Source organism: Mchenga conophoros, linkage group LG7 (assembly GCF_057382185.1).
Source record: "Mchenga conophoros isolate Kocher_MC1m ecotype Shallow Benthic linkage group LG7, M_conophoros_male_GT1.1, whole genome shotgun sequence".
In the NCBI taxonomy this organism is placed as follows: Eukaryota; Metazoa; Chordata; class Actinopteri; order Cichliformes; family Cichlidae; genus Mchenga; species Mchenga conophoros.
In genome coordinates, this window is record NC_140532.1 from 10977746 (window position 1) to 11004938 (window position 27193).

The following is a 27193-nucleotide window of genomic DNA, read 5'->3' on the forward strand; positions in this document are numbered from 1 at the left end:
ATTTTGTTTCGCGCTCAGCTCAACACACCTCTCTGCTTGAATGCACAAAACTTCTTACACGCACCATTCCCTCTAACGCTATGTGCTTTTCTCTATTTGTTATGTGCGGACAGGAATCCAGAGAGAGGCATCCACTTCCTGATTACGCGTGGTTTCGTCCCAGACACGGCCATCGGAGTGGCTCACTTTCTGCTGCAGAGGAAGGGCCTAAGTCGGCAGATGATTGGGGAGTTTCTGGGGAACAGCAAACTGCAGTTCAACAGAGATGTCCTTGAGTGAGTTCATGTCATTTCTCTGTCATCAGTCATCATTTAGGTTTATTTGATTAGGAAAAGATATAACTGACTTTATGGTGATAATAAGGCACCCCTTTTCTTATATTCTGATCATTCAAACGTTGTACTTCCAGTTAGAAATATAGGCTTCTTACAAATTTATAGCGTCAGTGCACAAACTTGTATGAACATGATGACATTTTGGGGGTTATTTTGTCAGATTTGACAAAGGTAATCCCCATAGTAATGAACCAATGACATTTATAAAACTGGTTTAAGTGCACCTCACTTTTTGAGTTTCCGATCATAAAATATTCTCTCACTCACTTTGACACTTTTTTCTTATCTTATGTCAAGCACCTTAGATCAGTGAAACAGAAACTGCGCTGCAGTCCAGCATCTGGACTGACAGCAATAGATCTTATTAACATTTACAGCTACATTGTTTAGGAGCGGATGTGAGTTAAGAGGTACAGTGGGTCATCTACCAACTGTAGGGTCAGTAGCTCAGCTACTGCTGTCTGCCTATTGAAGTACCCTTGGGCAAGATACCGAACCCCAAGCTGCTCCTGAAGGATCCATGGGAGTATGAACATGTCCATGAATGTTAGACGAGGTGCTTAGGTATAGAAAAAAGTGCTTGTATGTCTGGGTGATTGAGGCTCGTAGAGCTTTGAGTGTTTAGTACCAGTCTATTTAGCATTTACTCATTATAAAGTGAAAAAGTTTTTTTTGCTATTTGCCTATTTAATTTTCTCAATTTGAGTTAATAATCTTAACACAGTATTCATTTTGAAAATTTAAACCTTATCACACGGTTCTCTTCACCAGATTTAGATTGCTTCGTTGCTGCAAAACTGTAAATGCTCACATTTTCAGTCGTTTCACTTCTCATTGAATCGGGCTTTAAGATTAGAATTCCTTCCTGACCTTGGAAAAAAACAAACTCATTCACATGTAGCTGAGGAGCTGACCCCGCTATTTGTGAGGGTGCCCCTATTTTGAGGAGACCTGAAAGAATCAGGCTGTATAGAGGCTTTTTTAGGCACTGAGTTCTTTGTGGTTTCTTTTTTTTCTGCCTCTACAAAGGTTTCAAGGACAAACTGGCTGCTTGTTGATATTGCAGAAAATCACTGTGATACCTTATTTGAGAAATGTCTGCAAATGATAACAATTTAATGATGATCAAAGCTCCTGCACATGTGTGCTTATCTCTCTTCTCCTTGCCAGTATTCTCACAGGAAAAGTCATTTCTATACATACTTTGCATCCATATGGACCTCTTTAAAGACTTTTTCTTTTTCAGGAAAACCTAATCTCACTAATATTCTCATTTAGGTCCTTTAGTAGAGTTTCAATCATACATCATAGTACAAAGTCCGATGGTACTGTTGCTTTATATGGCTAAGAAACTGAGGTAAATAAAGTAAAACATCTGTTAAATTTGGACTTTCAAACTTCAGTTATTTTAAAAGCTATCTCAAACTGAGCTGGTTTTCGAAAGCAATTACCTTATAAATGAGCGTACGCGCAAAACTCACTTGACATGTGGCACCAGTTTGCGGAAATGGAAGACATCCATGAAAACATGCTTTTTCTTAATGCTTTGACACTCACCCCTTTTTGCATCCTCCCAGTGTAGGCTGCAGACTGAGAACCAGCGTAGCGAGGTTTTCTGCTGATGTTGTTGTACAGACTGTAGAAATAGGTCACTGCACTGAACACACACTTAAGCACACACCCTCACTTTCTTTCAAAGAGACACACTTGTATGGACACAAATACACCCATGCACCTAAATGTACATGCGCAATCTTGTACGTACTACTCCCATTACCGCAGTCTGTCCTCAGCCTTTCATGTTACCTCTCTCTTTCCCATTCCCTCTTTTCTTTTCATTTTTTGCCATCTCATCCCTCTTTTCCCACTATTTTCGGACTCTTTCTTCTCCACTGATATTTGCACAGCACGTGGGTATATGTGTGTGCACGTGCAAGCATGTTGTCTCTATGTGCATCATTCAGGTCAGTGGTTCTGTAATGGAACTATGACTGTAATGACGAGATTTGCCGTCAGCACTTGGGTACAGATAGTTTGTCTCAGATCCACTCGCACACTCACTCTGTTACCTTCTCACTACAGTGAAGTACTGAAACTAAACCCAGCTTCATTTTGCCTTTTTTTCTTGTCTTTCCCCCCCTCCCTCTCTGTCTCTTTATAGCTGTGTTGTGGACGAGATGGATTTCTCAGGCATGGAGCTTGACGAAGCCCTGAGAAAGTTCCAGGCCCATGTCCGTGTTCAGGGAGAAGCACAGAAAGTGGAGAGACTCATCGAAGCCTTTAGGTGAGACTGTCAGCTTGATCACAACCCAACCTCACTGACTAACGGGCTCTGGCTTTGATTTTTAACAATGTGCAACACAAAAACAGTGCATCATGTGACCGAGCAGGGCTGGGTAGTGCACTCTGAAGATTTTAACAGGAATGGGCCTTTTGCTTGTGGCCACCAATACAAATCAGAAAAACAATGGCACACAACCAAGAACACACACTTTGGAATAAAATTGAAGCAAAAAGCTTTTTCTGATCTCGCAGCCTTGGGGTAGCAGAATGCGTCCAAGATGGCATACTAATCAGCTCACTGTATAGACATAGAAGAATCGGCTGTTTTTGCTGGCTTACTGCGACAGGCTGTGATGACAGCAAAGCTCTGTGTCATTAATAAGTTACACTGATTTCCTGTAACCTTTGAATAAACTCAACAGTGTTTGATCATCAGCCAATCACAATAGGGATTTACACTGCAGCAAAATCAGCGTGTGTTCCATCAGGACAAGAATAGATGCTTTGTTTCGCAGCTCTCTTTTCACCAGATGACACTTCCCTGGCCAAATCATTTTCTTTTTAGGCTGCTGGTGCATGCTGGGTAGTTGCGTGTCCATCCCATTCAAAATCACACATGAATATGTAGAAGTTTGTTACTCACCAAGATCTGCCTCAGTTGGTTTTGTCCTCATTTTGTGTTGAATCCAGCCCTGAAGTCACGCTAGTGTATGCTGCTGATAAAGGTCTTGAAATGCCAAGTGGAACTTGTTAGACTTACTGCAGTTTGCAGACTACACTTATACCTTTCCTGCAAACTGTCTAGCTTTGCTTCTAACAAATACCTGGATGGAAACTGTTTTATTTTAAAATCATGCTATTTAACCTTTAACTGAGGCAATAAACAGATAGAAGCAACCAGACAAATAAAAGCTGCAACTTTGGTCCCCTGGCTGGCCATGTCCTTGATAAGTCCTAAAGATATCCAAAGCGTCCCCTCAGGACTAAAAATGCAATAAAAATGCCCTTCATTGTTTTCTATTACAGAGAAATTGCTTGAATTGCTCTATACATTTAATGTCTTTCCCTTGATGTACTGCTCTTTCCCTCAGGAATGCCCACACTGTCACCAGCATGACACGGCTTGAGTCAGTGGCCTCTTTGAACTCATTAACCAAGACGTCATTTTCCCTGTTCACACCATAACAAATGTTCAGCTTGTTAGTAGGCTGCCAACAAATTTCTGCATCCTCATTCTGACAAATCTTATGACTGTTAATACAGTTTCCTCCTTCTTCTGTGACAAGGGCGGTTTGTCCCTCTGAAGACATTGAACAGCCCACAGGCCTGCTGCTTTAAGCTGAATACTATTGTCAGCATTCAAACATGTTCACAAAACCATTGTGTTTAGCAGGTAATGATCACCATGTTTACCATATCAGTTTGCATTGCTAAACAGCACGCAAGGCAAACAGCAGATGGAAGTACAGATGGTAGGAATGTCATTAGTTTTGCAGGTATTTGAGTTAAACCAAAATAATGGACAGATTAAAATGCTGCCTGACTGCACTACAAGTTTTGCCAGAGGCTCATCATCGACATTACAATTTATATGTGAGGACCACACTGTTAAAAAAAACATCTTAAAAAAACAGTAATATTCCGGCAGCTGGGGCGCCAAAATACTACCGTAAAATAACAGAAAATAACTTTCTCATGAAAATACAGTTATTTTCAGTAATGAAAATAGAGTTTGTTGCGCTAATTTTACATGGGATTCTGCCTTTTCCAGTAAAATACTTTTATATTAGGATTTTTTCCTACAGTGCAGCCATACCCGCGACCTTGTGGTTGTTAGTTCACATTCATTGGCCGATGTTTAGCGTCATGTTATTATGTGTCCCAACATCCATCCTAGATGACATGAAATTTTCAGCAAAATTATAATTCAAATACTCCTTTAATTATTATTGTTCTCATTAATTTTCAATTTTTCCATAGTATTACATTTGAATTTAACAGATCATTCTCTCACATAACAGACAAATATTTGTGAAATTATGATACATTTCTGAATGTATTTTTACAATCTAAATATGCATACAGTGGGGCAAAAAAGTATTTAGTCAGCCACCGATTGTGCAAGTTCCCCCACTTAAAATGATGACAGAGGTCAGTAATTTGCACCAGAGGTACACTTCAACTGTGAGAGACAGAATGTGAAAAAAAAATCCATGAATCCACATGGTAGGATTTGTAAATAATTTATTCATAAATCAGGGTGGAAAATAAGTATTTGGTCACCTCAAACAAGGAAAATCTCTGGCTCTCACAGACCTGTAACGTCTTCTGTAAGACGCTTTTCTGTCCCCCACTCGTTACCTGTATGAATGGCACCTGTTTGAATTCATCATCTGTATAAAAGACACCTGTCCACAGCCTCAAACAGTCAGACTCCAAACTCCGCACGGGGGGACCTGGTGAATGACCTGCAGAGAGCTGGGACCAAAGTAACAAAGGTCACCATCAGTAACACACTACAACGGCAGGGAATCAAATCCCGCAGTGCCAGACGTGTTCCGCTGCTGAAGCCAGTGCATGTCCAGGCCCGTCTGAAGTTTGCCAGAGAGCACATGGATGATACAGCAGAGGATTGGGAGAATGTCATGTGGTCAGATGAAACCAAAGTAGAACTTTTTGGTATCAACTCAACTCGTCGTGTTTGGAGGAAGAAGAATACTGAGTTGCATCCCAAGAACACCATACCTACTGTGAAGCATGGGGGTGGAAACATCATGCTATGGGGCTGTTTTTCTGCCAAGGGGACAGGACGACTGATCCGTGTTAAGGACAGAATGAATGGGGCCATGTATCGTGAGATTTTGAGCTAAAACCTCCTTCCATCAGTGAGAACTTTGAAGATGAAACGAGGCTGGGTCTTCCAACATGACAATGATCCAAAACACACCGCCCGGGCAACAAAGGAGTGGCTCCGTAAGAAGCATTTGAAAGTCCTGGAGTGGCCTAGCCAGTCTCCAGACCTCAAGCCCATAGAAAATCTGTGGCGGGAGTTGAAAGTCCGTGTTGCTCGGCGACAGCCCCAAAACATCACTGCTCTCGAGAAGATCTGCATGGAGGAATGGGCCAAAATACCAGCTACTGTGTGTGCAAACCTGGTAAAGACCTATAGTAAACGTTTGACCTCTGTTATTGCCAACAAAGGTTATGTTACAAAGTATTGAGTTGTATTTTTGTTATTGACCAAATACTTATTTTCCACCCTGATTTACGAATAAATTCTTTACAAATCCTACCATGTGGATTCATGGATTTTTTTTCCACATTCTGTCTCTCACAGTTGAAGTGTACCTCTGGTGCAAATTACTGACCTCTGTCATCATTTTAGGTGGGGGAACTTGCACAATCGGTGGCTGACTAAATACTTTTTTGCCCCACTGTATGTACAAAAAAATATATTTAAAAAAACAAGTAAATTATGTTTTACTATATTTACAGTTATTTTACCTTTGACATGTAAAATCACAGTGTACTTATGTAAATTTAATGATATTCTAGAAAGACAGTACAAAACTGTAAAATATACAGTAAGACACTTTGACATTACTATTTTTTGGAACAGCGCAGTTTCATGAAAACTGCTGATATACAATACTGCTAGCATGGCTAATGTAAGCATGCCAGAAATACAGCATGTCTTTCAGTGCAAGAACAAGTAAGTACAACTTCAATTAGTGATTTCTTTTCTTTCTTTCTTTTTTTTAAAAATATATTTTCTATCTGCCTGTTGTATAACATTTGTGCTGACAGATTCATTCCTCCTGGACACGGAGGATACCATTCTGTCCCAAATCTGTAGAGAACTGTTCTGCCATTTCTCACAAGTTATTTTTTTCAGCTCTCGTTGCTGGAGGGATTTTGCTGTGCTGCTATCCTTTGCAAAATATTCCAAATGAGTTATCCTACATTCAAGTTAGGGAAATATATATATATATATATATATATATATATATATATATATATATATATATATATATATATATAGCCATGCATTCACTTCTTCCTTTAAAACTGATCGTTTTTTCTCTGACCTGTCCTTTCAAGACTGCGAGTCGTCTTTTCTTTCAGTCTTTGGGTATATAAAGATGCATTCATAGAGCCATCTGTAAATGTCATCTCCCCTACAAGCTTGTGCACTCATGCATTCCCATATCAGCCTACGCCTACATCCATGTTTCACTGTTGGTGCTCTTCAGCCACTGTGGTATTTCTTGCCTTATTGACATCAGGCATGCAGGATCTATCTGTATCATCTACAAATGCATTTATTTTGCTTTTCTTTTAACCAAAGAATGTGCTAGAATTCATTGATGTTATTTTCTCAGTTTTGCTGTTTTTGTGCCATGTTGTCGACAGTGGTTTTCTTCTTCGAAACCATTCCTGTCTTGTATGTACTGTTTGGGCATTTTTGAAGAAGAGTTTTCCATAAATAGTGTTCTGGTTCAGAGCATATACACATGATCTTGACCCCATTGAAAAGATTTTAATATTCATTTAATACAGAAGTGACTCCTGAGATTTAGAGCATCCTTTAAAGAGTGTTCTAGGCAGCATTTTTCAAAGAAAAGCTCTAACCGGATGCTCTGCTGTGAGGGGTAATATTTCTAACCTCATGTTGCACGAGACACAACCAAGGACAGAGCTGAGTCAGTTCCGGTTTTTACAGGGTAATTTGTGGGTGTGTTATTCAGTTAACCTGGAAATGAGATGAGTAATCACGTTTTTGATTTCTGTTTTTCAGTTTGTAATTTAAACGTACACCTTCTTTTCTGTTTGTCTTTAATTATTTATACAAATTAACATCACATCAATGAAGAATATCATATTGTAAGTAGAAAAAATAGTACAGTTAACATAAGATGACTCACTGTTGAATTAATGCCCACGATTGTAAGTGAAGGAACATTTGATCCAGTGCAAAAATGTGGCTTGATCAAAGTGTCTTTAGCACATCTAGGGAAACACTGCATGTCTATGACACTGATTAAGACACTACTGTTTATGGGGGGTTTGGCTACACTGACAGCAAGCACCACTTATTTATTTATTTATTTTGGATTGAGACGTTTTTTAGATTCTAGATTTTAGATAATGTGAAAAGTACAGAATCCCCGGCCTATCCATTAAGAAAAGTGTTCTTATTCCAAACAAGAGGTGGTGAGGGAAGAGAGGAAAGGGAGCAGTCATGACACTTCCCCTCTCTGATTCTGATTTGAGGGCCAATCAGAACACCCACTGCGGTCATCAGTTAATCACAGAAACACTCAATCATACATACTGAGCCTCTGGGTGCAGATTATAAAGTCATCAGTGATCTGAGACCACACTTTCTGGAGCTGGGAGTTTAGGTCAGAAATGAGCGGGCTTTATCGGGACTGCCAGACATCCACTACCATATCTGTTATGTAACACTTGTTATGTCATCTGTTTGAAGCGTGTTGTACTCTTGTCGAAAGCAGTTCTTTTATACAAAGTGGTATTTGTGCCAGCTGGCATGCAACTTTTATATGCAGATATGAAGATAAGCGATCAGAGCTAGTGTTTAAATAAACTGGTTACATAAGACGGAGATGTGTGGTTGAAAATGTGTGAATGAAACAGAAATACACGCTCATGCTTACCACTACCGATTTAGTCAACTGTTTGCTCACTCACTGAGAAAACATGCACACATATGCACTTTCACATCCATGCACATGCCCATTTGCATGCATACGCTCACAGATACAGCAGAGCTTGCCTTGAATTCAGTCTTTGATTAATTTTTTGCAGAAGTTGGCAAGTCTGCTGATACAGATTCATCTGTGAGTCTGTGGTTTTGTATCTATGTGCGGGTGCCTGTTCTATCTGCAAAGGAGTTTGAGACGAGCAGGATCTAGTCTCTCTCAAACAAAGGCATTTCTTCTGAACTGTACAGCATGATTAATACTCACTGACTCCTCTGACTTCAGTTCTGGTTTGGAATGTGAGAAATGGCTTTCTGGTTGCACCGGTCTCAGATGTGACCTCTTGATTGCATACGCTCTTCCAAGTGCATAGTCCTCTAGAGCAGAGCAGCCCCTCTCCGTGTCTGCATCGTGCCTGACTGCAAAGATAAAAGCCTCCCGCCACTGAAATGGCCCACTGTGTAAGTGTAAGTGACAGTAAGAAAGAGAAGGAAAGAGCTGTGGAAGAAGGAGGGGTGGAAGTGAGAGTTTGTGAAGGCTATGGGCACCAATGGGTCAAAGCAAGTCCAAATGCAGCATCTCTGGTTCCTAAACAAAATGGGGAGAATTTTCTTAGCTGTATTGCACTGTCAAATTTCTCTGCTGTCCTGTCTTTCATATATGGTGGAGTGACGGCTTTCACATTTGAGCTAAAGTTAATTAGTGAGATTAGAAAGAGAATTATCTATCTTCAAATTACAGCAGGAATCTACTGTCTTTACAACTAGATCAGTATGCAAGCATCTCTCTTAAAGATGTCCTGATTTTTTTTTATATAGCATGAACTCACCAATCAGTTGTATGCGTGTGTGTGTGTGTGTGTGCGTGTGTGTGTGTGTGTGTGTGTTTGTGTGTTAGTGTGTGTGTAAATAACTGTGCCAAAGTCTCAAGCCACCTTTTCCTTCTTCATATTTTGCTGCCAGGGAACCCAACCGCTTTTTAAATTTTTTTAAAGTGGTCTCGAGCTAGTCAATAGTTCCCCATGTTTTTAGAAGGTCTTTCAAAGTTTTTCTTTGAATATGAGTACTGCTTTTTCACTCATTTTCAGTTCAGTCCTTGTAAATGACCACTTTCATTTTCAGTCATTAAGCCATAAAAATGCACCTCAAGCACAAAACTCAAGGGATGAATCGGCTTTCTGTCTTCACATCACAGGTGACCTATCAAAGAACCAATTGATCAGTCTACAGCAACTGAACACTATCTGAAAGTTTTTTTTCCAGGAAATAGGAAAAACTGAGCATCATTAGAAATGGTCTCAGTGGAAGGATGGCTGTCAAGAAGCCATTCTTAAGGAAGGAAAACAGGAAGAAAAGTTTGAGGTGTGGCAAATTACCCAAGAACTGGACTGAAAATCAGTGGCTGCAGGCCTTGTAGAGTGATGAATCCAAATTTGACATTTGGTTCATATTATTGTTAATTGTACAGAGGTCAGGAGAGAGATACAACTGCGAGCATCTACAGCCATCTGTAAAACACGGTGGAGGCTCTGTCATGGTTTGTTTAGGATCTTCTAAAACTTGATGAAATTATAAACATAGAAAAGTACAATTAGATTTTCATCCACCATAAAATACTGTCTGGAAAGCATCTGACATACAACGTGTACTTTTCAGCCTGGCAGTGTTTCCAATTTCAATGCAATAAAAACATACCTGGGTAGAAAAACACAACATGTAACACTACCAGTCATGAATTAACAGCCTGCCCAGAGTGTGGTTCTCAACATTACTAAAGCAGTGTGGGATCATCTTGACAGAGAACAAAACAAGAGGCAGACAAAATCTAAAGAAGAGCTTCGAATATCCTTCAAGAAGCATGAAGCACTAATCTTGAAGACTACTTAAAGAAATTACAAGAAAGCTTGCCAAAGAGAGTGCGGCAATTTTGAAGAATAAAGGCGATTATTCTAAATATTGACCTTCAAGCTTGTCAGAAACCCTGTTTTTGAATCATGTGCTGTTTTTGCATTCGTGCTTGCCCATTTCACCTACACATATTTCCCATTTTCTTTGCACCAAAAGAAGAAATGAGGGGTGGCTCAAGACTTTTGCACAGCACCGTATTTGTAAGAAATCCACATACACAAATATATAAACACAGAGCATATATTTCTTATGTTGTTTGTTAATTTTACACTTGACGAGTGCACGATAGGCTCACCAAATCAAAAAGCCATGCATCGTATTACATTGCATGAATGCAAGTTAAAAATAGCCATAACAGGACTTTGACGTCATGCTGCATGAATATTATCCATGTGTATGTAATAACTTGGCATCTGAGTGTGATTTCACGTCATCATCATTATCATCTTGTTTTTTCATTTAGTTTTTCCATGTATTTCTGTGCTGCTAGGACATTTTTAACACACTGCAGTGAACACAAGTATTAAAATCTGGCATTACATTTTTGTGATGTTTTTGTTATGACAACAAAATTGTGGTGTCTTGCAAACACGTAGCAATGCCATTCTGTTAGAAAAAATTCACCTCAATCTATCCCGTCAAAAGAAATAATACTCCTCAGGATTCTGTCTGACTAATAAACAGGATTTCAGTATTGTTGCGTCAGCAATGCTTAATGTTCTCTGCTTTCAAATACATAACAGAGAAGTGTGTGACCTCCACTGAAAAAAATATAAAAATATAACTCCTTTTTGTCCTCCACAGTCAGAGGTACTGTATGTGTAATCCTGACGTGGTGCAGCAGTTTCACAATCCAGACACCATATTTATTCTGGCCTTTGCTGTCGTCCTCCTCAACACTGATATGTACTCGCCCAACATCAAACCCCAGCGAAAAATGGGCCTTGATGACTTCATACGCAACCTAAGAGGTAAGAATGTGCTCAAACTGCGAGGCAGAGAGTATTTTTCTACAGGTTTTACTCTACGTGCCATGCGAGAGCTAACTGTCCCTGTGGGCAGAGCTGGCATAATGAGCTGCAGACATGTTTCAACATTTATAGCAAGTGGTTTTATCAGAAGGGCACGAGCACTGGTTATAAATAGTAAACTTGTTTATACATACGTGCCCCTCTACTGTAGATCACTCACAGTGGATTGGTGTGGTGGAAAGAATGACGGTGAAGATGAAAAAGAGAGCAGATGGCAGGGGAAGTCAAAATTTTACAGCAGGCACTCTCTTATCGACCTCACTTCAACCTCACTATCAGGCCCGTGAGTGACAGCTTCTTGAACTGAAGTAAATTACTCAAAGAGGCTGTGGTTGGCTGCCTATGCTCGGTACCATCAAGGAAACCATCATCAGTGCGGGAAGAGATTCCTGATATCCTTGACTCGGAGCGCTGCCCCAGAGGCCGTGGCGGCGGCCCATTTAATTGAGGCTCACTTAGCGTGAGATTTAATGATTTGAGCTTGGTTTTCCAGAAGCAACTCATCGCCGCGGCTGAGCTTCCCATAGCTCTGAATGTTGTCTCCATTAGAGATGGCACGATACCACTTTTTTTATGTCCGATACCGATACCGATATCATAAATTTGGATATCTGCCGATACCGATATGAATCCGATATAGTGTTTTTTAATCAACAAAACTGTTTTTTTTTTAAATATCTTGCTGCATTTTGTATAAGTTCATACTCAAGTTTAAAACAACAACTACACTAAAGCTATTCTGTTATACCTATATGCAAAAAAAAAAAATTTCATAGTTCAGCAATACTGATCAATCTAATAAACTTAAACCTACACCATCCTCCCTATTCTGGTATTTTAAAGAGTACTTAGCGTAAATATTAAGCAACCTAACTAATAGGGTTCCAACTCCCAGCAACAACAAAAATAAATAAATAAAAAATAGGGAACCACCCCTCACACTCCACCTCATGATGCTTAATCAACGTAATCAACCTTAATTTGATGCAGTGTGAAAAAAAAAATGCACAGAAATCAATTATTTTTCAAGAAATATTAAATAGATTCAACATCTTTCTTCAACAAAATTGCAGACTGCACAGATGGTACCTTCCCAAAGGAAAAAGTACTATAGCTTACTAGGGTATATATATATTAGACTTAATAGTCACTATATACAGTAATGGACTTCTATTCATTTTACATCAAATTAAAACTTTGGGTGTAAGATTCGGATAATTATTTATTAAAAGGTAGACATTTTAAATGAGAATAAGAAAGAAAAGTATGTCTTTGTGCCCCCTTTTCCCTGTTCATGCCCTATCGGCCCCCCTGGCTAAACTTTGCTAGATCCGCCCCTGCACAGTTACCAGCCGTCAGCTACGTAGAAAAAGATCCTCGAGTAGAAAGTAATATTAAATAAATTCTAACAACAGCTTATCAAGCTTAAACGTGCTGCTGTTGTTCAGCCGATGGTTTCCTCTTTCTGGTGCAAAGTGGGCCAAAAACAAACCAGAGAGACGGACTCGCGACAGAAAAGCCGATCAGCTGATCGTTAAGCAGTTTCATGATTGAAGTAGCAGCAAGAAGAGGCAGTCGCTCCATATATCGTTTGGTAAGCTTAACGCAGGAATGCTTTACAAACATTCAGAGATGGACTTACACACTTGCTTTACTTCTCTCGGGGATAACTTTGTCGGAGATGAAATGCCGGGTTGCTAGCGAAGCTCCACATGCTATCCAGACCACCGACAGGTCCCGCATGCCACAGCCGCTCTATCACGTGATGCATACTGCTCCGACGTGCTAACGTTCTGAGGTGAGTTACGGCGTGTTGCAAGTTTTGTGAGGTGCTTTCGTGATATTTAATGGATCGGATTAAATTTTTTATTTTTCTCCGATATCCGATCCAGTAATTTAGGTCAGTATCGGACCGATACCGATACATAATATCGGATAGGTCCATCTCTAGTCTCCATCCAAAGGTTCAGCAGATTCATATATTAACGGCAACAATGGCCTAAGGAAAAAGGATTTCACTGTTATTTGTGCCTTTAGTTAACAGAAAAATCTATTTCTCAGTCATTACATATTTTTCCTTCATATTATCTTCTACAGCTGAGTGTGCTGCTCCACAGTGATAGTGGAACAACTGCCAGGATACAATGTCAGCACACACACGCGGCGATAACGGCACATTTTCTGATTTCACAACTTCAGATCCTACAAAGGAATGAAACTAATTTGGCATTAAAATGTTGGGTAAAAGTGATACAGTCACACAGTTTGAAATTCAGATTGTTAAGTTTACACTCAATCTCAAGACACCCATTAACTTCCTCTGTGTGTTTTTCCCTCTAATACTTCCATTAATTTGCACATTAGAATGAGTCACAGTCAAGTCTGTGAGTAATTAAAACTTTTGAGATGCTTATTTAATTTCCAGCCTAAAGAACTGTTATCTGGTATCTGATTTCAAGTATTGACTTCACTGTCTGAAATCAACCCAAAAATCAAAAAATGGATTTTTTCCCCCCCATTCTCTGACTTTCTCTGTGCTCTTGATACTATTCCTGTGTTATCTCCTCTCGTACCATTTGTGGATATCTCCTCTTCAATCTGGATATCAAAGGTGATGTCACCTTTCTAATGTAATTTATTTTGTCACATTGACCAAGGACAATGTTCAGTTTTGCAGGAATAAACAAGGACTGTGTATATATTGTTTTAAACTATGGCCTTGAATGTACAAATGTGCAAAGCTGCATGCACAGTGCATGCAACAGTCAATAACTGTTGCAACGGTGGTGAGATATTTTACATATGATGTAAGTGTGCAAAAAAAGGGGGTAGAGAACGGCCAACCAAATTAACCCTTTCATACATGAGTTATGACAACCTCAGTGAGGGTTTTTTCTTAAGTATTTTTAGGCATGAAAAAAGATTTTTGAACTTCATTTTTTAAACATGTAATTTTCAAAGAGTTTTCTTTTACACATCCACTTAGTCAGCCCACTGGGTGACCAGTGGGTGGCAGGGTATGGAATGACACATCAGTGTCCAATGTAGTGGTTTATGTGCAAGCATACCATAAACATTGATACAAATACAAGAAAACAGCCTTTGAATAGCTGTCCACTGTAGTGGCCACAATGCATGAAAGGGTTATATATTCATCTTTGGCCATCACATAAGCCAACCAACAAGTAAAGACAGTTTATAATAAAGACAGGTTATAATTTAGTCAGATTTGATGTTGTGTCTGAATCTGTTTTGCTGGCGGTGGTTGTGGGGGGAGGGGTTAAACCTATCTGTTAAAATGTGTATGGTGGCTACTCATGCATTGCATGAACCCTTCATTTCTTTCAGGTGTGGATGATGGAGCGGACATCCCCAGAGAGATGGTTGCAGGTATTTATGAAAGGATCCAGCAGAGAGAGCTCCGCTCAAATGAAGACCATGTCACCTATGTGAGCCGTGTGGAGCAGTCAATCCTGGGCCTAAAAACTGTGAGTAATAGCCACGTTTTTGTGCAAGTCCTGCATTTCCTTTTGTCTTTTGAGAGAGCTGTCTGCCCTTTTTTTGTACAATCTTCTTTATCTTATATCACAGATTATTTTGCTGCAGCCCATCCCCTGCTCTGTGCTAGCTGTCATCTTCATCTCTTTAACCTTGTCCAGATTCTCGCCGTGCCCCACAGACGTCTAGTGTGCTGCTGTCGTCTGTTTGAGGTGCCTGATGCCAACAAACCTCACAAACAGAAACTGTCTCAGCTCCAGAGAGAGGTCTTCCTTTTCAATGACCTACTGTTGGTAAGATTTTAACATTTAAAAACCATTAAAAAGCACTAGAAACCATTTCAGAACATGTAGTATGTGCCCAAATGCAACCAACCATATTTCCGTGTTGTATGTCTCTAGATCCTGAAGCTATGTCCCAAGAAGAAAAGCTCTGCTTCATACACCTTCTGTAAAGCTATGGGTCTCCTAGGAATGCAGTTTCACCTCTTCAGCAATGAATGTAAGCTGCCATTTTACACTGCAGCAATTTATTGCCAGTGCAGTTTCACCCTGTGCTGAAAAATGCTGAGCCATCCACAGCACTGTTGTCTGTCAATGTCAGTGTCAGGATCCATACTTTAAGGAATTGCCAAGCACTCACCAGTATACCACTGACACGCTGTTGTCAGTGTTACAGCAGATATCCTGAAGGATATATTTTTATTCTTTTTAAGATTTAGTCTTTTTAAGTTTTTAAAGAAAGAGCATTTTGCTTGTACATTCATCAAGATGTTGTCTATGTTCTACAAGAGCATCTTACTGTCAATCTCTTATGTGTGCTGTCAATCTCCTATCAACATTTGAGTCCTCGGGTGCATCATCGAGTAAGGTTTGTGAACTTGGTGAAGCTCTGAGAATCTATAAACACAAATAATTCACTAAATCCATCTGGAAAGATAATAGAAAAGGTGTGTGAACTGAGAGAGCTTATGGGTTACTGGAAGGAAGAAAGAAAGGCTGAGATTATCTGTGTTAGGTATTGATTATTGGATTATCCATTCGTTTTTCCAGTCACAGTTATGGTAAAAACACTTCTGTTTCTCTTTGTTGGGGTTTCTCATCAGTCTATGCCCATGGTGTCACCATGATGAGCCCGTTTACTTCAGAGAAGAAGCAGCTGGTGAGTTTCTGCTCTCCAAGTGGAGAAGAGCTCAGGAAGTTTGCGGAAGAGCTCAGAGAGTCAATCGCAGAGGTCAACGAGATGGAACAGATTCACATCCAGTGTAAGGAGGAAAATCCTCAAAATCTGCAAAATCTATGTAAACAAATACTGATCAACCTGTGTACGGCTCACTGAACTTTCCCTTTCTCATGCTGTAGGGGAACTGGAGAGGCAACAAGGCATCCAGCCACATGGCTTACACACTAACGGTGGGCAAATGGATGCACATACAGGACACGGCTCTCCCTCAGGTGCTGGTTTTGCTTGTGCAGCATAACACAGAATATATTACTCATAATAATGCAAACATTGCTCAGGGGAATATAGGAAATAGAACAAGTTCTTGGAGAAAAGGTACATGAAAAAGCTGGTGAGAAAGCCATCACTGTCACTTTTGAAATATTAAAGAAAGACAGAGAAATAGCTTCAAAAAGATTGTCCAGTTGTCATTTTTACATTGTACACAGGTGTTAGAGACTTTCAGATCTGATACAGTCTCTAATTCAATAAATAATTATAATACACGGTCCTTTTTCAGAGAGAGGATGGATACCAATGTCATATGTTAATGATGAGGCTAGAGTGCCAATTACAGTTGTGGAAAAAATTTTCAGATGATCTGCAGTCATATGAAAAACTTAGTACACCCCATGATTCATTATCTTGAAGAACTATATTTTACAGAAATATGTTAAAGTTATGTGTTATCTGCAGTCTGGAATTTGACTGGGTTAGCCAATGTGTTGTAGATTTGCTGACGTGCTTTCTTTTGCATGTCCCAGTTTTGGCTGTTGGAGAGATGGCCTCATAGCAACTCTAGAAACTTTGGTATACAGAGAAGTTCATGCTTTACTCAGTGACGGCAAGGTCCCAGATCCTGTGGCTGCAAAACAAGCCCACATCATAACATGTCCACTGCTGTGATTGAGCACAAATGCCTCAGACGTTTGTGCTGATACGGTGTATTTGGATATTACCAGTTATGAGAAAACTGTAGTATTAAAATATGAAAACATGACATGTTCAGTTGATTCTGTGCAAAATGTATTTTAAAAAAAATATTCAAGAACCATTTTTTAACTGAATGACAGTTGCCTGAGTCTGTTTCTGACATTTTCGAAATTCTGTATGTGAAGCTGAAATCTGCCTGTTTTTCCCCCACAGGCCAGGATGCGTACGATAAAACCGGCAACAACAACACAGTAGAGGTGAGTGCCAAAGCTACTCTTGTCTCCCTCAGGTAAGTATCTGCGTCTGCAGCTCTGTGGGTGTGGTTTTTATATGTGTGTGTGCGTGTGTGTGGTTGGACAAGGGCTGTGCCTCATCCTGACAAGAAAGTGTGCTTTATGCTTTGCTTTAAAAGAGCTCCACCTGAGGCACATCCTGACTATGCAGCCATAGATACAAAGGATGCTGAGAGGACTCTGGTGTAGTGGTGCTACAAACTGTCTCTCACTGTGCCTCATGAGTAGATGAGCAGCCACTCTACTTGCTATATAGCATTCCTTCTCTCATCAATTGCTGCTTGCCAGCCTTACTGTATAAGCCACTGCAAGCCACCATAAGCCTGGCTGGCTCCAAGAATACATCTACAAAGCCAGATAAGCTTGATACTGTTAAAGGTCTGTTGTGTGTGTGGGTACGTGTGTGCATGTCTGTACAACCAGCCCTTCCTGTAAGTAGGCGAAGTGAAAGAAGATGTTTTCTCTGTTTTATTCCTTTGCCCGTACTCCCAGCCCCCTTCTCCTCCCTTTCAATCAGTCCCTTAGATTTGTAAGTCACTGTGTTAGGGAGACACCACGCCCTCGGTGTCACCTCTTTCCTCGTCTGGCACTCCCTTATCTTTCAGCCTATCAGTCTGCCACTCAATGACCACTCCCTGTGTCGCACTCCGACACTCATAAAATCCAAAGGGTTCCCACCATAATTCCTTAAGAAAATCTCGTCTTACCCAGCAACCCTCTTCTCTTCCTAGGCTGGTGCGTGTAAATATGTGAACTCAAGTTTAAATCATCGAAGAGATGATCAAGAGAAAATGAGAGTGTGTGTTTTGCATGCGCTCGCTCTACATACTACCTACCTGCATGCCTGCATGCCCATGTGCGTAACACACCAGAGGGCTGCGTAGAGGCTGCGTTCAGGCTGGTAACTCCTCATGCGTTCTCTGACTGTTCCTAAACTAGGTGTCAATTCACAACAGGCTGCAGACCTATCAGCTGAGCCAGCCCAGCATTGAGTCAACGCCACTGGCTCTGGCTGCGCCACCTGCCCTGCTCAGCCCAGTCCAGGCCGGAGATCTCCGCCCAGAAACACTCATCCAGTGCCAGCAGATTGTCAAGGTGATTGTCATGGACCAGAGTGGGCGAGGACGGATGGAGGCATTCCTCAGCCAAGGCCCGGCCACCCATCAGCTCATCCAGTCGGCCCTGTCAACACCTGCGCGTGTCAGAGAGGGAGATGGGCCTCAACCCCCTTTGCCACCACCTCCTCCACCTTACAACCATCCCCACCAATTCTGTCCACCCGACTCACCCATGCCCCTTCACCACACCATGCCTCTTACCCGCAGGCGCAACTCCAGCGGCTCCCGCAGCATCGTTTAGGTCATCAGCTGCGTAACAAACTCCCTGCGCCAGACAAGATCCGCACACTCACACTCAACAAACACATGCTGGAGCACAAGTTAGCTTACTTTGAATAGTAAGACAAAAGAAGTGCAAAAAAAAGTAAAGATTATATTGTGTGACTTAAATGCATTCCTCAGAATTTATTTATAGTCTTAACTTGGCTGTGTGCTTTTTAAACATGGAGTAGCTTTGATGGTATTTCTGAAAGACTTTTCTTCTTTCTTTTCTCTTCAGCCTGTCACCTGGTAGCAGCTGTTGTTGTCTGTCTGGATTTCACGCTGTTGGGTGTATGGTGACTTAGCATTTTTAAATGTCGCCTATCCAACAAGTGTACGTGAGCTTGGAGTGTCAGAAAAAAGCACCCTGAAAAGACATGACATATCTTAAAAAAAAGGGGAAGATTCTGTTTTCTTTGAGGATATTGATGTTCATGGCATCTCCCTGTTTTCAGTATTACCACACTCAGTGAGGGATCGTTTTGCAGCTAATCTAACTACTTTATACCATAATCATTTTCCTTCATCTCTGCATAATGTGAAGAAACAAGAGCACCAGCTTATTTGTTTCTCCATTTTCTAGGGAACTCATAATCAGTGTGTGTGAAAAAAGGCAAAGAAGATAAATTGCCGTACCGTCTCTACCACCTACGAGTTAGTGTAGTAAGCAAGGATGCTGCTACTAACTAAACTATCCTAAATTAATATCCTGATGACAATCATGATTCGGTGCTTCACTGTTGCATGATTTTCTAAAATTGAACAGATAGCAGATATCCTCACAGTATCTGTATGCTGTGATTCTGAAGTTGTGCTCTCACACAGCTCAGGAAAGAGTCTGCTGCATTGCAACATGTAACACTTTATCTGCACCTCTGAGTTGTACTGAGGGGAGAGTGCTTCTGTACTGTTTGTTCAGCCTGCTTACCCATGGGCAACAGGGAGCCAGGCTGGTAATTTATCCTAACCAAGGCTAAAAGAAGCCTTTCTCCTCCTGTCTATTTACTCCAAACAGGTTGCCTTGTGCATAGGGATGTTACCTTTGGATTTAGGGAAACCTAAAAAGAAAACATTATCCAAAAATCAAATATACATGTTTTTCTTATGCTTTGTAGTGCTGTTTTTACATCTAGATTTTTTTTTCTTCTGGTTTGAGTTGCTCAGTTGTGGACATGCCTGCCTTCTTTTGAATGTAATGGAGTTACTGTAGATAGCACTTGCCTTGCACTGCTAAAAGTAGAAAAAATGGCAGAAGGAAGCATCTATGACAAGAGGCATAACCATGATAGGATGTAAATAAGAGGTCCCGGTGCTGAGCTGTAATGTTTTGTACCTGAACACTTTTTTGGTTGGATGTACAACTCAATCCCCCCCCCAAAAAATTAATAAAAACATAATGCAACAGTTTGCAGATCACACAATCCCATATGATTATCTACAATATAACATAGAAAACATACTAAATGTTCAAATTGAGGGAACCCCCCCCCGATAATGTAAAGATAAGGAATTCAATGGCAGCAATCCATCTAAAAAAAATGTTGTGACATGGCCGTGTTTACCTCCGTGTCAGCAAAGCCGTGTTGTTGTAATATTTCTGCAGTTTAGTGCACCTGCTGTAGCACTGTCTTGTTGATAGACGTGGTGGTGTCCTATCCTCTTTAAACCAGAGGATGCAGCGTCACTGTGCCTTAGTCCATTTTAAATGATCCAGAGAAGACTACACATTTTCTAGATCATCTTTACATTATGGTTGTTTAACCTGCATTTGTGGATGGCAATTTGTGTTCACAGAGAGTGATTTCTGGAAGTATTTGTGAGCCCATGCAGTGATATTTACTGTATGACAGAATCATGCCTGTTTTCAAAGCAGTGCTGCGTGAAGGCCCATTGTGCTGTTAATGATGAGATATTGACAATCTTTACAATTTTACATTAAGGAACAATATTCTGAAAGTGTTCCACAATTTGTAGATGTTGTTTTTTGCAGGTCGGTGAACCTCTGCCATCGTTGCTTCTTAGAAACTCCGCCTCACTAAGATGCCAGCCATGTTACTGACCAATTAACCTTTATTTAGTATTATATTTACACGCTGTTCCTCCCCTTTTGTTGATCCCATCCTAACTTTTTTGAGATGGGTTGCTGCCATCAAATTATAAATAAGCGTAATATTGTTCCTAGAATAATAAAATATCTCAGATTAAACATTTGTTTACACGTTTTTTAATGTGCTTATGAGATTTTCAAATCACTGCATTGTGTTTTTATTGACATTTTCCACATTGTCCGAACTTTCCTGGAGTTTGAGTTGTAGGCATCCATCCATTATTATATTCAGGATCAAGGGTGAGAGGCAGGGCACACCGCACAGGCAGCCAGTCCATTAAAGGGTGGACACATTAAAACTGCTCACAACAAGATTTGAATCGATCCGAAGTGAATTTTTTATTTACTTTATTTATTTATTTATTTTTTGATAAATTGGATTTTGATTTCTAGAAATCACATTGCTACTAATTTTCTGATGTGTATTTTTTGGTGCTTTGAGCACCACAAGACAAAGTGCCATCTGCTACCATCATACTCAAGAGAAGGCTTGATTTCCTACAGCTATACCTCCAAAACTATATTAAAATGAAGTAAAATGCTCTACACAGGGTTGACCCAAATCACCTCACTAGACCACGTCTCCCCTCTCACCTATTTATATTCTCCTTACGCAATGAAAATATTATATAAGCAGACATGCACATGTGTACTGAATGTTAAATCAGGGGGAAAACTGAAGATGTCCGTGGAATAATAACTGATTTCCTCACGTGTCGTCTGTCTTGATGGTTTCGAGCCAGTTTGTACAGCACATCACGAATCATCCGACTGAGACATACCAAACACGTCTTGTACCTTTTTGCACCACAGAATATACTGGATATATTGTAAATAGATAATATAGATTTATTCTGAAAAAAGTGATTGCTTTGCCCAGTGTGTGTATCTACGTATGTATTTGTACAGAGAAAATCTAGTTTAAAAGAAAAAAAGAATATTATAGTTATTATAGTTACTATTATTCACATTTAATATCGGGGGGAGTCCTATATGTGATAAGAGACAGAAAACAGGCAGCTTTTATAGAATACGTGACATTATTACAGATCTACACTTGCCATTAAATTACCATGTCATGTTACTACAGGATTATTAAGAGATGGCTGCGTGTCATCTGTAAAGGTATGCAAAGGGCTATGCTGTATTGGTGAATACGTACAGTACACCACAAGTCACGCCACACACACACACACACACACATGCACGCACTAGCATAACAAACAGCTGCACATGTGATCACACAAACACGCAAACATGCACATGGCTGCCAAAGCAACAACAAATTTAAGCTTAGACTTACCTTTGAAACTGCTTGATTTCTCAAGTCAGTAACCCCACTTTGTTTACTGTAAACTCTGACTTGTACTATACCGCATGACACATTTTTTTGTTTGCTTTTTTTGTTCGCTTTGTTTTTTTCATTTACAGTACACAGGAGGAGTTTGAGTCTACGTTTTCGTTATTATTGTCAGGGCATGTTTGCTTTGTTGATGTCATTTTCTCCTTTCTCTCTCTTGCTCTACTCCCTCTCCCCCCTTCTCTTTTCTACCCTTACCCCTTGCCTTCTCCGTGGTTGTCATGGAGATGCACCAATCTGCATCCTCACTGTGGAGCACTGTCATTAATCTCTGCACCGTCACAATATTTCTATAAAGGAGATTTCTTAAAGATCAACATGTTTACTAAAAGAATTTCTAATTTTTCTGTTTGAAGAGAATGAAAGAATAAAGTAGTTTTTACTCTCAGTCTTGCGTCTCCACGGTGTCTGTGTATGAAGCACTCTCTGCCTTTCTAATGAATTAATTTGCAGCAGGTGTGCAGGGAGGATGGTGGAATGAAGGAGCTTATGGGAAATCAGTCTGACCGGTGTTTCGCTGTCATTCCAGCACACCTGGTCTGAACTCATTCATTAGAGGTCCTTCCACCAAACCCCCTGCCCCCAAAGTAACACTGAATCTGAGGTGTCTGAATGTCATATGCGTCTGCTGTAGTGGTTCTCAAAGATGGGTCCAATGACTTGTGCAGGTACCTGATCCATATGCACAAACCTGTCCATAAAAACTGCTCTAAATTGTGCTGTAGTAATAAAAGACGCATATCTACAGATGGGGACCATTTACAGAAATAATGCTATCATTTGGCCAATAGTAATCTCTTAAAAGCGTCCTTTTGCATTCCTCAGACATCATGGTTCATATTGACATGATATCATTGCATAGTCGCTGCAGATTTGTCAGTTGAAGATCCATGATAAGAATCACCAAACCCCAAATGAGCTCTACACGATTGAAATCTGATGACTGTGGAGGCCATCTGAGTAGAGTGAACTCATTGTCATTGTCAAGAAAGCAGTTTGAGATGATATGAGCTTTGTGACACACACATACACATGGTGCTCAGCTGATACTAAGAGGCTGAAAGTGTCCCAAGAAAATATCCCTCATACCATTACGAGACACGAACTTGAGCTGTAAATACAATACAGGATGGACCAATGTTTTCAAGTTGTTTTTGCTAAATTTGAACTCTACAGCAGGAGAAGCGGACACTCATTAAACAAAGTATTTTCCAGTTTTCTATTGCCCAGTCTTTGTGAGCATGTGCCCTCAGTTTCTGCTGCTGTAGCCTCAAGGCTTGACATCAAGATTTGACATGTGGTGCATTCATAGATGCTCCACTGCACACTTTGATTGTTAAGAGTGGCTATTTGAGTTATTCTCCTGAACGCCTGGTAACAGCAAGGCCTTTTCTCCCAAAGAACTGCTGCTCAGTGGATATTTCTTCTTTTTCAGACCATCCTCTGCAAACCCACAGAGATGGGCTGTGCAGAAAAATTCAAGCAGATCAGCAGTTTTTATCAGACAGGCCCGTCTGGCACCAACAATTATGCCACATTCAAAGTCATTTAAACCATCCCTCTTCCCCGTTCTGATGTTCAGTTTGAACCTCCGCAGGTCGTCTCAAGCCGAATGCTTAAATGTTTCTGATGTGTGTGCTAATATGCAGCTGAAATGATGCATCCAACAAAGTGCTTAGTGAATATATAACCACAGCCTTGGATTTAACGGTTATGTTAGCTATTAAGCTACTGCAGACTTCCCTTGTTGAAACAGCAAGACTCACTAATTTGTAACTCCCTACTGCAACGTCAAAGTGCAGACATTTGATGAAACAGTCAAGTGGAGAAAGTCTTGATTGTTTCTTTTATTTTGCAAATCACTCTTGAGAAAGGATAACGAACATCTCAACACAGTTATAAAGAGACTGAAAAGCCCCAACACTACTTTGGCTGAAAACAATTACCTTAAAAAAACACAGATGATATGAACATAATACATAATAATAATAAGACAGTGAAATCGATTTGTGCAAATACCTGTAGGCTTACACTTGTGATAGAGCTCTCACGATCAGCTCACAATGTCTCATTTATTCCTGTCCTTTCTGAACTTCTTTGTCCCTGCTCTTCACTTTTTTCCCTCGCAGTGTCTTTGGAAACAAGTGTTCAAAAGGTTCAATATAAAGACGACTGTGCTCGGAACAGATTTTGAAGTGGACTGAGTGGAGTTCTTCAGACAGATCGTTGAGTGTAGATATTCATCTCCTGTTGCTCTTACTTTGGTTTGTGGGGATGGACCTCTCCATCTCCAGGATCTGCCCACAGGTCATGTGACAGTGACGCACAAAACCCACCAAAGAAATCTCACAGATGTTCCTTAGTCAGTTTTTTTTACATAGTGGTCTCCTCCCATTCCAGTTCAACATCACCTGAAGAGCAATACAACCTTGTGAGGTGAGCACTGAGCTGCATGTTTGTTTGTTTTTTTAAGTATGACCTCATATATTTACCTTCCATGGCATCCAGGGAGTCCATCTTCTCCAGAGCAGAGTAGCTAACAAACCATATCGACTGGCTGTTGCCTTTGTTGTTTAGAAGTTCCAGCGTACTTTGGTGCAGGAAGATGTACTGGGCCTGACAGCACACATATGCATAGACATATTTCTGCTTATTCAGACCATATGTTCTTTTGCATTAATCACACAAAGAACAGATGTTGATATGAACAATGATATAGTCCTAACAAAAGAGTGGGAAAAGCAGATTAAGTTTGAATTGCTGTGGTACGAAGATTGTACCACTTGATTTATTTTTCAGAACTAAAACTTAACAGAGGTGATTTAAAGCCAGAGACATGTAAATTGGCTGCGCGTGAAAGGCTTTGCATCTCTGTGAGAAGCCATATAATGAACTGGTGACCTGTCCGGCCAACCCTCCTCAAAATTTCTTGCTGCTTTACGTGGCGATTAAGTGGTTAAAATAATGAATGAATAGATGGATGATTTGAGATGTGCAAAAATACTTTGGTATCTTAATGGCTGTGACGACAACACCTCTTGGTGGTTTTTGCTTTGGACGTTTTATTTAGTTTCATTACTTCCAAATAAAGGATTTTGAAAGAAAACTTCAAGCACTCAGCAGTGCAGAAAAACTGGTTCTGGGTTGTCGCTCTGTCTTCCAAGATGACAACCAAAAACATGGTGAAAAACTACGTCCAGAAGATCAAAGTGAACTGGCCTGAAATTGAATCCATCGAAAATCTTTGGGGTGAACTGAAATTTGAGAGATTAGTCAAAGCAAAGCTGGCTGGGATTGCTCAGGGAACATGATTGTAAATGACTGTAAGCTGTTATCCAGCACAAAACACAGCTGTCTATTAGCAATAGTCAAACTAGGATGTTTGGAAATGTGTTAAAAACTCCTTATTCTGTTTAACAGGACTTGAAATACTTCCCAACTATATTTCCAAATAATTCTATCCTTATCTCTATAGTTTGAACTGACAGCAGTTGTGTAATTCATGAATACTGAACTAAAGGCACCAGAATGATAGAGCCTATTAGCCAGTACAGGCCCAGTCTTTGACATTTCAAGTGTATTGTTTAGTCCTATGTGTGGTTTGAGTACTTGTGGCTTGTGTAATTAATAATAATTGTCATTCATGGTCTTTTTATTTCAGTAGGAAACTGGAACTACGTTTGCAAAATCTGATGGACTTTTACAACAACATCAACCCTTTGATGCCATAAACACATAAGTAGCTCAAATCAATGACTGTAGAAAACTTTTAAAGTGTCTTTTTAAAGCCGTCTGAAAAAGGCACTCTGCTTCAGAGTCTCAGCAAGGACATTTATGAGTTTGTAAGTGTGCCAGGCTAGCTAATAGCTAGCCTGGCACACTGAAAACTGAACTCTCAAAGAATCATGCCTTCAGCAAGCACAGCTCTCGTAGCTGCAGACACTACAGGCTCAAATCCCACAGCCAGATAATGTTCACAAAGACGTGGAGAAAGTCTAGCAACAAGAAAACAATTACACAGAAAAAGCACAGTAACCACAGCAGGCAGAGAGTCTATACAGGCACTGACAGACAAATCAGCAGTCCAAAAGTAAACACTAGGGTAAATATAGGAAAGGTTCAAGCTGTTTCAAAAGAGGGAATCCTGCTCAGCGCTTGCTTTTAATCCACCGCCAGATCATTCCCTTTGTCAATACTAAAATTTTCCGAATATCTTCTGATCGGGATGAGATCACAGCAGAGTACAAAGTAAAAAGTAGGGCAGCTGCATTTCCATTTGTCAGTCTTTGATGATTCTTAAGTTTATTGGAAGAACTTAGGATAAATAAATTTAAAAAAATCATATTTATTCTATTTACCATGAAGCTCACATGCAAAAGGATAACATACTGCTGCACTTATGGTAAACTTACCAGATTCTGTACCATACACATCCGCTCGCTGCGCAGTTCAGCCACCAGCCCATAAATATCGACAAAGTCATGATCTCTGACATGCTGAATAAGATGATCCAAAGCAATAAACACACCTGTTCTTCCTACGCCAGCGCTAAAGAAAATACAAGAGAGCAAATGCCATTATACTTTCAGCTGCACTGTTATACCACACAAAAGGATTTAGGTCTTATTTGTAGGTGTAATACAAAAGAGGATATGAAATTACTGACAGTGAAGCATTTATTGATAATCTGTTGATATGAGACTCAATTTTAATGACCAAAAATTAAATATTTTGCTATAGTTCATGCAATGTTAGTCTCCCTTACACGAAGCTGATAGCGTACCTGCAGTGGACAACAATAGTGCTATTGTCCTGCCTGTGCATTCGGACAGCTTTGACAAACTTAATGAGCGTACTGCAAGACTCTGGAACGCCGTGCTCAGGCCACGATGTATAATTGAAGTGGCGGACCAAAATGTAGTGCCCATGCTGCAGGACAGGAACACACATAACAGGAAGTCAATTATAAACTCTGTTTTTATGGCAGATGTTTTTCAGTGATAACAGAGATAACATTTATTATTTTTCTAACAATAAACAAATTTAATTAAAAGGATGTAGGCTCTCTCAAGCCATCAAACTACTGATGGAGAAACGTCAAAACAAAACTTTCTTAATGTAAT

General features: G+C 40.2%; 2 protein-coding genes across 3 annotated transcripts in view; one reads left to right on the plus strand and one right to left on the minus strand.

Moving 5' to 3' along the window:
• The window catches only part of iqsec3b (IQ motif and Sec7 domain ArfGEF 3b), a 37149-nt gene extending 14691 nt beyond the window's left edge, over positions 1–22458 (plus strand). The window contains exons 6-15 of one of the 2 annotated variants that reach the window (XM_085282064.1): positions 114–275; positions 2497–2619; positions 11053–11219; positions 14628–14767; positions 14939–15070; positions 15179–15278; positions 15883–16041; positions 16139–16231; positions 17145–17188; positions 18164–22458. In XM_085282064.1, the coding sequence (XP_085138190.1) occupies positions 114–275; positions 2497–2619; positions 11053–11219; positions 14628–14767; positions 14939–15070; positions 15179–15278; positions 15883–16041; positions 16139–16231; positions 17145–17188; positions 18164–18583 (1540 nt within the window). In that variant the 3' untranslated portion in view covers positions 18584–22458. The remainder of the gene's footprint in view (positions 1–113; positions 276–2496; positions 2620–11052; positions 11220–14627; positions 14768–14938; positions 15071–15178; positions 15279–15882; positions 16042–16138; positions 16232–17144; positions 17189–18163) is intronic. The other variant, XM_085282065.1, reaches the window with a different exon arrangement.
• Positions 22459–23912: 1454 nt separating this feature from the next.
• Positions 23913–27193, minus strand: part of ptprq (protein tyrosine phosphatase receptor type Q) — a 34386-nt gene continuing 31105 nt past the window's right edge. The window contains exons 40-43 of the mRNA XM_085282066.1: positions 26854–26999; positions 26483–26618; positions 24563–24686; positions 23913–24481 (exon numbers count right to left, since the gene is read on the minus strand). Of these exons, the coding sequence (XP_085138192.1) occupies positions 24444–24481; positions 24563–24686; positions 26483–26618; positions 26854–26999 (444 nt within the window). The 3' untranslated portion in view covers positions 23913–24443. The remainder of the gene's footprint in view (positions 24482–24562; positions 24687–26482; positions 26619–26853; positions 27000–27193) is intronic.